General features: G+C 45.3%; 1 protein-coding gene across 1 annotated transcript; it reads left to right on the plus strand.

Annotated features, from left to right (window-relative positions):
• The first annotated feature begins 7395 nt into the window (after window positions 1-7395).
• On the plus strand, window positions 7396-7839 carry LOC136455520 (uncharacterized protein At4g15970-like). Its single transcript, XM_066455514.1, has one exon. The coding sequence runs from the start codon at window positions 7396-7398 to the stop codon at window positions 7837-7839; it is 444 nt and encodes a 147-aa protein (XP_066311611.1).
• Window positions 7840-9422: the final 1583 nt, after the last annotated feature.

A 9422-nucleotide genomic window follows, 5' to 3' on the forward strand; every position in this document is an offset into this window, starting at 1 on the left:
ATGTGTGACATAGATGTGTTGTATTTATTTTCATAAGGACCATGCATGCTAAAATAAAAATATTTGATGTGATGCTTTTATATTTATTCTTGTGTGATATATCTTGTCATATGCATCATAGTTTTACTTTGTCACACACACTTGCACCCCACGGATGCAATGATTTAGGGGGCGCCTCCTATATGTTTTAGTATGTGCAATTGACATTTGAGGTCATTTGGTGAATTCTAGTCATAAGCACATATTAAGGGGGAGTCTTTCATAAATCATTGAACCCAAAAGCTTAAATGTTTATATCCTTTTATAAGCTTTAATCAAGTTGTCATCAATCACCAAAAAGGGGGAGATTAAAAGTGCATCTAGCCCTTTAGTGGGTTTTGGATGATTGAATGACAATGTGATTAAAGGTCTAACCCGTTTGCTAAGTGTGGACAGGTAATAGGTTATCTCATGGGTACTTAATGAAAGCTAAAATGATGTATTGTTGGAAACAATCTAGTTCAAACACAAGACAATAATGCAAATGTAATTCATGCAAGACTTGTTCATTGTGGGATTTCGATGACTCATATGAAAGCAAGCACGTTGAAAAATAATTAATGAGACATGAGTGATTGCATATGGAATGGTCTCATATTTGAAGCTTGCTAAATTGAAAATGAAAAAGATAACAATACAAATGAATGGATGATTCAACACAAGATGTGACTTGATGGCTTGATATGGTGAAGATAGCAAGGAAAGACTTCGAGGTACTAAGCAAGGGTGAAGGGCAAGCGATGGCTTGGCGGCCAAAGAACCTAGCTAGGGTGAAGAAGGAAGTACTTGCATTTAGTTGAGGTACTATTCAAGCTATGATGGTCATGTTGATGTGGAGGATCAAATCACTATTGGAGTGTTTGATGGAAGTGACTTGATACATTTGGGATTATTCATATTTGATGAATAGAATCAAGTCATGTGCTTAAGATAGCTATGCTCCAGGATAAAATCAAAGTTGACATGTTGACACCCTCTCTTGAGGAAGATTGAAAGCTATGGCATTTTAGTTCAAGAAAATTCAACTCAAGTGCTTCAAATTCCTTTTTCTGTTAAACTTGAGTTATACATATGTCGTACTATTAAGAGGGATGCATCATGTTGATAGATAATCATTCATAATTGCTCAAACCAACCCATGTCAGTTTTGAGTGTTTGAGAGACATAAGAGCTAACTTGGTGTTGCTGGTCTGGCAATACCGGATGTGTCTGGTATTTGCTCAGCCACAACAATTTCCTCAGCTTTCTCGAGTTGGTTTGTCGGGAGTTTCGACGATCGGGAGTTCTAGGCGATCGTCGGGAGTTCCGATGCCTCACAACGACATTGACAAAGTTACCGTTGGGGCTGTACGGCAGATACCGGATGTGTCTGGTATTGCCAAACGGCTACATAACGGCTAGTTTTTCAAAGGGGCTATAAATACCCCTTCGCCTCCACTTTTGGAGGCTGCTGATTCTGCTGGTGAATCCACACGTTTTTTAGCTTTGCCAGCTCTCCCAAACCCTCTCTTAGTGAGTGTGTGATCTAAATTGCCAAATCAATTAGTGGGTTGAGAGAAATTCAAAATTGAGAGTAAGCCACCACTTGAGCACTTGTGCATATTATCAATCTCATGATTCGCATTTGTTACTCTTGGACTCTTCGGTCCTAGACGGTTAGGCGTTGTCGGAGAGCACCTGAGAGATTGTGGATGTGCCTCGGAAAGTTTGTAATGGTCGATTTCGCCGCCTTGTAATCAACTAGTGGAAGGAGGAAAGAGAGTTGAAAAAGACTTCAGCTAGAGTGACCTTCGTGGTACCCTCTAGGGCTGACCTTCGTTAGGTTGCCCGCAGCCCCTCAACGGAGAGTAGGACTCAAACGAGTCCGAACTTCGGTAAAACAAATATCGTGTCTTAATTCACATTTCTTTCAATATTTATGTTGCTCCAGCTCTTGTGTAGGTTCTCTGTGTATCTTGTCATATTTAGTAGGTACCTGCAATTTGGTTTGAAGATAGAAATCAAAAGGAGCAAGTTTGGGGCTGTTACACTGAAACCGTGTATACCGGACATGTCTGGTATACCTACCTGGACACATCCGATATATTCCTACCTGTGCTGAAAATATTCATTCTCTATTCTAACTTTGTGTTGCAGGGTTGTAGCTTCTAGATATATTCTTTATACCTTGTATTCTCTGTTAACTAACTCGTGAGGGGTTTATTTCTCTGATTAGGAGTTTTCAAGTATTTGGAAACTCCAACACTAATCGTTTCTGCATTTTAAAGGGTTGAATTTTAGAAACGCCTATTCACCCCCCTCTAGGCAGCATCCTCGGTCATTTCAACTAGCTAGTTGAATCTGGTCTATAGCTCGCTATTATGGCTGTAACGATCTGATCGATCCCCACTGTTAGCACTTTAAATCGGAGTATGCTAGTTGGTAGATTTGCTTTCGACCAGACGTGACCTTGGCTGTTTGCTATGCCTGCATCGGCTAAATATCCGATTGACAGTACTTTAAGGTTTATAGTGTGTCTTCATGATTCTGTTAAATGTGAATAGATCTGTTTATTTTAAAGGTTTGATCTGTTATCTTTATCATGGCTGCCATCGATCTGGTCGAACCCCACTATTAAGGATAACAGGTTATATTTGATGAGTTTATAGATCTGTCCATATTAAACAGTCAATTGTTCACATGCTGTAATTCCTTTTCTACCTGAATCGACTATTTTAGCCGATTCGCCCGTGCTTTCACAAATATGACACGCTTTCATGAACCTGTTGAAGTATGGTCGGTTCTATGGATTTTATGGTTCTAGACTATCATCATCATCATAGCTGCATCGATCCGGTCGAACCTCACTGTTGACGGTAATAGGTTAGATCTAGACGGTTCGTAGGTCTGTCTATGTCAAACAGTCGATTGTTTGCTTGGCACATCCCTTTTCACTGGATTCATTGGCTCTACACCACATATTGATCAAATCTAATTTAGCCAGTGATGTATCTTCGATGCATACATGTTAATAGCTTAAGGGAAAATATCATTAAAACTGGGTGTATTGTATTCGTTACTATAAAATCAATCATGACCCGTGAACTTTATAGTTCTTAACAACTGATTTCTTCTCGTATCGGCTATTTAGTCAACTTTTCCCGTCTGGCTACTCCCGAAGCAGCATACTTGGAACTGTCTAGGCAAAACCAGCATGTTCCACCCTAAATTACTAATAAACTTTCTTTTCTTGTCAATTGTAGGTCAAATTGACTAGCATGTCCTTAGGAATTTTGCAGGATCAGCTGGTCCTACGTTGAAGCCAGGCAGATCTCCAGACCATTTTGGCTTGCTACGTGTCCACCCGACGCGGCTACCATGTTTTAGCGTCGACACGCGTATCTGGCACGTCCGGTGGGACTTCGCAGGATCGACTGGTCCTGCGTTGAAGCCAGGCAGATCTCCAGATCGTTCCGGCTTGCTATGTGTCCACTCGGCGTGGCTACCACATTTTCGCGTCGATAGTTGCTCATCTATAGTATGTGCTCTCTGATACTGCCACCAGTGTATTTCTTATTGAATAATTTGTTGATTAGAGTACTGGCATAAGTCTTTGAAGAGTCAGTAAACTGACTCTCCACTTTTTTAAGGTATTCTGTGGCGGTGTCACAATCTGGAATAGACCCTCTTATCGCATCTGAAATAGTGAACTAAGCTACCATCAAGCACTTGCAGTTTGAAATGTCCAATTTCTTGCGTTTAAGGTCATATTTCATCCGCACTTCTGCATGATCTCGCTACCGAGCAGTGAAATCAGCAACAGTCTCATTTTCTTCCTCACCGGGTCCACTGACTCAGTAGGACATGGAGAGGTAAGCGCTAGGTTATTTTCAGACAGCGCAAGTGCTAGTTCATACTTCTCTTGCCATATCCTATAGTTGCCCCTTTCAAGAGGCGGTATGTGCGAGATAAATACCATTGGGTTGAGTCCTAAAAAACACCGTCAGAGATAGTGAGAAAATATGTCATAATAATTGCATGTCTTAATTTAACGTTGGTCAAAATTAAAGCATACAACTTTCTTATACACTAATTATACATCACCGTTGGTCAGAAATAAATTTAATGCATGAAAAAACTTATGAATAAACATTATAATATTGCTATTATCAACGTTGGTCAGACAAATAACAATATTATAATTTGCTGACTAAAAATGACTGCTCTTCAAATTAAATTCTCCCGTTGGTTTAAATTTAATTAGAAGAAAATAAACTTTAACATTGCAGCAGAAACATGAAAAAAATATTTATCTACTTTTCAAAAGCATTTTACTGTACTAATCTACTCTCTGAAAAATTATCCCGTTGGTTCAAATTTTGACAGAAATTGAAACTGGACAAAAAATTATCAAAATTTGCTTCTGAAAATATTAAAAGAATAGCTCAGTATCTACGGTTCATTTGGCCCAGCTCGGTGAAACAGTACGTGGCCCAGTAGCAAAAACCTGCCCGTGCTCGTGGCCCAGCAGCGGCCCAAACACGGCACGCGCGCCCGCTCCCCCGCGCCCAGGCCGCAACCTAGGCCTGGGCCGAGAATCTCCAACCCCGCCAGGGCCAATTTCGGTCCAGCGAACACCGACCGTCAATTGCGATTCGATGGCCATCCGCACTCCTCGTGAGATCAAATTGGCGTCCGCGACCGCATCTGAAACCCTAAGCTCATTCCAGTCTTTCTCTCCCTCCTCTCTTCTCCTCAGCGCCGCAGCCGGGAAAGTAAAGGAGCAGCGGAGCGGTGCCGCCGCCGGTCCCCTCACTGGCGCGCACGCTCGACCTAGGTTGAGTGCGTCGCCGTCAAGCAGTCTAGGCGACGGTGCCCTAGTCCCCATTCGCGCTGCGGTGGGACTCTTCCCTAAACCCTAGATCCCTTTCTCCTTTGTCAGCCCTCAAAGCAGCAGACGCCAAAGAAGTTGTGCGGCGCCGCCGCGGGTACCCTCGCCGGAGCACGCGCTCCCTAGTGGGTGAGCGCGCCGACGTCGAGCGGTCCTATGACGGTGCCCTCGGCCGGGGTCGCACGCACGGCGATGAGCTGCGGCTCGGCTAACTCCCTGTGTGCCGGCGAGGCAGCGGCAGGTGCTTCTTCCCATTGTGCGGCGGTAGCGACGACGGCGAGGAACCGGGTAGGTCCTCCCCTCGCTGACCTTTGTTCTAGGGTTAGGGTTAGGGTTTCGGTTTTCGGTTGGGGTTCAATCCGATTCACAAGTCGAATCTCCTCCTTCTACATTCTTCTACTCGGTTTTCTACCCTGATAAGCTAGATCTACGCCTAGTTAAGTAACTGATACCATTGATAGAAATTACAGGATCCACTAGCCATAGATCTGATATATATATTGACATTTGGGATAAATAGCATGCCCTAGAACATGAACTAGTACGGGATTTAGAGATAGAGGGAGAGAAGTTCGGAGATGCAAACCGTCAGGCTTGGAGGAAGAGGAGGAAGCCATGCGGTCGGTGCAGTGTTCCGGCGGCGGTGTCGAACGGCGCGGTGGAGGCGCTGTCATAGAGGCGGCGGTGCAGAGGCGGTGGTGAAGCCGGTGGCGGTACTTTCCGTCGCTGGCAGCGCCCCCTCTCTAGATTGGCTAGGGTAGGAGTGTAGGTGGGGTTTCTGGTGACGCAGGTGAACCTTGTGCCTTGTGCCCCGCCTCCCACCTCTGTTTTTATGGCGCTGTGTGACGGGGGCCCACCAACCATAGTTAGGGTTGGGACGTCCCCGATCAGGGCGCGGATCAAGGCCCAATTGACCGTTGGGTCAACCGGTGGATCAATCTAACAGATGAAACATTCACCGTGCATCCCAACCCGCCATGCAGGGGTTTTCTAAGCAACAATGACTCGCTGTGCGAGCTTGGTGGCAAGTTATGCTATGTCCACTCTTCCTCACCCCTTCCTCACCATGGGATGTGGCCATTTGGTTGGCAGGGGATGGACCAAACCTTGGCTTCAGCGTTGCCGTCTCCACTTGCCCCGGCCAGGGCTGTTATCTGTTTTCGCTTGTGCTTCGGCTGATAGAGACAAGATATTCCTGTCCATTGATGCCGGTTACCTTTTGAAATGTGATCTACGTATTGGATCACTTGAGGAAATAATCGACATGGCGGACTTCTTGTACGACCATCGGGATGGAACAAATTTCTGCACTGGTGAGCTCCCTGTTGCACATTACTTGGTTCCCTGTGTGGAATCACTTTTGCGTATTAGACCATGGTAATATTGAGCGAGCAGATATTGTGTGGGATCAATAATAGCTGTAAGCTCAGATGCACCTTGGTGCCCAATTCTTTGTGTGCGATTCTTTGTAACCTGAGTTTGTATGAACACTATTATTAATCTATGATTTACTTATGTTGATTCTTGCACCGACATTCCGTTTCTTTGCATTCAGTATCATCTGATTATCATGTTTTTACTTGTGACAGCCCTTGTGGAGAAATGGTGGACGAAAAAGTAATGTTCATCTGATCCTTTCTACTGTACGCGGGCTAATTTTAGGACACTAACCAGCAATGCAAGGTACCTGAATCTCAGTTTTTATGGCTCTAAACCTGGTCTATACTGATGATGTTGATGCAAATAGTGCACATATGCCTCGTTTCTATGGCTTACAAGCCGGCTGATGCTGTTTTGTTGTGAGAGAAAACACTGTATCATGGTTGATAAGATGACTAATACGATCAAACGAACATGGTGTATCATTCCGATCACTTGCAAATATAATTGCTAAGAAGAACAATCAAACCTACTTGATACCCTGGCTAATACCCTGATATGCGCAGTTAAATAGTGCTTACTACCCAAGTATACAATGTTTGATTTTCGAAACAAGTTGTCTTGGCAATTTGATTGGCTGCAAGCTACGGAGCACTTGATACCCTGAACTCCAGGCACCGCATGTTTTGTTGCACACTCGCACAAGGATCTTGAATTTGTTTGGAGCTACAGTTCTATAGTGTTTGGAATGGTAGAATGAAGAAATATGACATGAACATATACTGTACGTGCTAGGCCATCTAGTCATCGTCTCCGACTCTTCCGTCCTCGGCCATCCACGTCGATCTCCATCTTTCTCTGTTCGTTGTATGTCGGCGTCGAACAGAGAACTATCTCTTCACAAAGGCTACCTCGAGATCGTCTGGGGCTCTGGGCCAAGCTCTCCCTCCAACGCGTGCTCGAGCTCGGCTACACAACTACCTCTTCACGGTACTGCGACTGTATGCCACAAAAGCATATAAATCAGCTCTGATCGAATTTCTTGATTCTCTACAAATGCGTATCATGATTTACATATACATTGAGTGCAGGACGTGTACGTGACCATGTCGTGCGACGGTTTCTCCGGCGAGCCCGAGTCCCTGAGGAACTCACCCAACACCGGCTTCTACTACGTGAAGTCGACGAACCGGACGGTGCAGATGCTGCGGTACTGGCGGACGGCGCGGCCGCGGTTGCCAGTGCGCCACGACCAGAAGGTGTTCGACGACGTCAAGCTGGGCGTCCGGATCGCGTTCCTCGACACGGTGTTCTTCGCCACCTTCTGCGCGTCCCGCGGCGGGGTCTACACGGTGCACGCCAGCTGCTGCATCGGGCAGGAGAACAAAGGTCCACGAGCTGGGAACGTGATCGCGGCCTGGAAGAACTACACGAGCCTGGCGCCGTCGGTGAAGGAGAGCGGCAAGGTCAGGTGGCCGTACCCCAGCCGGTGCAGGGCGGCGCGCGTCGCCAAACCGATACCGCCGCCGGTAAAGTGTGGCCGCCGGTGATTATGATTGCTTAACGAAAACCGTACCACCATATGTGTATAGTATGTCAAAATTTACTCCGACCAGCTTTGTTACGGTGGTTCCTCCTTCAAACCCAACAATGTGTTTTATACAGTTTTAACACATGATTTTTTCTGTATCATAGAATTAAGATCCAACAGCCTCCATCCTTCTTCTACTTCTAGCATTTTTCTACCACGGCCACGCCACGCTTAGAGCGCCATCGCCCTTCACCGTGCATGTGGCCATCATAGCACGGGCCGTTTCCGCTCCAATCAATACCGTAGCCATGTTCGGGGTAAGGTCCTGCTGCTCTACCATCCTTTCGTTTTAGTCTTCAAGGTCGTAGGATGCTGGAACAGTCGCGTCGCTATAGCTTGTAGTCCGTTGACATGGTCAGAGCGTTAGAAGTCACCGTTCGGTCCCTAATCGGCACCTAGGGTCTCGTATTGGCTCCGCGGTGCTCGTCGGCTTGTTCCTTTAGTCTGCGCCTCACTCTGCTGACCAGCGCAGCGGGGTAGTGCCAGCCGGAGCTGCGCCGTCACGCGTGGAGTCGCCGGGGGGCTGATGTGCTCAAATAAGGAGAAAGTCTAGGGGTGGGGGAAAGCGTCAGAGAAAGAGAGCAATAGTGGAAAGGACTATGGGTTAATTTCGTTGAAATCTAAGGTCATTTCTGCAAAATGATGGCATGCACGGGCCTCCTGGCCTTGGGCCGTCGCTGGTCCGGCCTGCTGCCGCCATGCCACGGGCTGCGTCAGTTCTGCTAGGCTACGGCCGGTCTGCGCCCGCTGGGCCGACCGATCGCTGTGCCCCGCCTAGGCCGATCGCCGTGCCTGGGCCGCCTTGACCATGGGACTAGGTTCAATGGGCCGGTGGGTGGAGTGGGTGGTTGCTGGTCCTTTAGTTTAAAAAGTAATTGCTAAAATAGTTTTGGGAAATAAATTGGTAAAATCAATAAAAACTGTGTAGTTGTCCATAAATGGTAAAACTAATTTTGTTAGGCTCCTAAAATCATGATCTATCTGTTAGTATATTTTTCACATAGTTTGATGATATTCTTAGGAGCTATATAATTAATTTGGGATACTTAATATTATAAAAATATAAACTTATAGGAATTGTTGTGATAAATCGGTGATAGTGTTGAATCCGAAATTTTTACAGTATGCTCTTAGCAATGTTAGGTACTCGTGGTAATTTTTGTAGCTCCAGAGTAATTATTTGCTAGATAGAAAATGATGTCCTATTTTGAATATAGTAAATCAAATAAATGAAATATAAACACATTTGATTTGTATAACTAAAACAATTATTGGGAAATAACGTCTTATTCGCCAACATGGATATGTAGCCTAAGTACGGATGTCATTAGAGCGAGTTCGTTAGCTTGTGAGGCATGATCGTGTTTCTAGGCATTTTGGCTGTTGTTGATTATTTACATCTATGCATTTGCATCAATGCATATCATATAGGTACGATGATGGAGCAACGGATCAATTGAAGGATGATTGGGAATCCGAAGGTTATGTAATGGTATTCTCTCTAGGAGATGATGCAATGGGCTTTCTATTCAGATGATGGTA

This window comes from Miscanthus floridulus, chromosome 5, assembly GCF_019320115.1.
Source record: "Miscanthus floridulus cultivar M001 chromosome 5, ASM1932011v1, whole genome shotgun sequence".
Classification (NCBI taxonomy): Eukaryota; Viridiplantae; Streptophyta; class Magnoliopsida; order Poales; family Poaceae; genus Miscanthus; species Miscanthus floridulus.

What these genes read in the sequence shown, in the direction of transcription:
- LOC136455520 (XM_066455514.1), top strand. Translation starts at nt 7,396, where the DNA reads ATGTCGTGCGACGGTTTCTCCGGCGAGCCCGAGTCCCTGAGGAACTCA.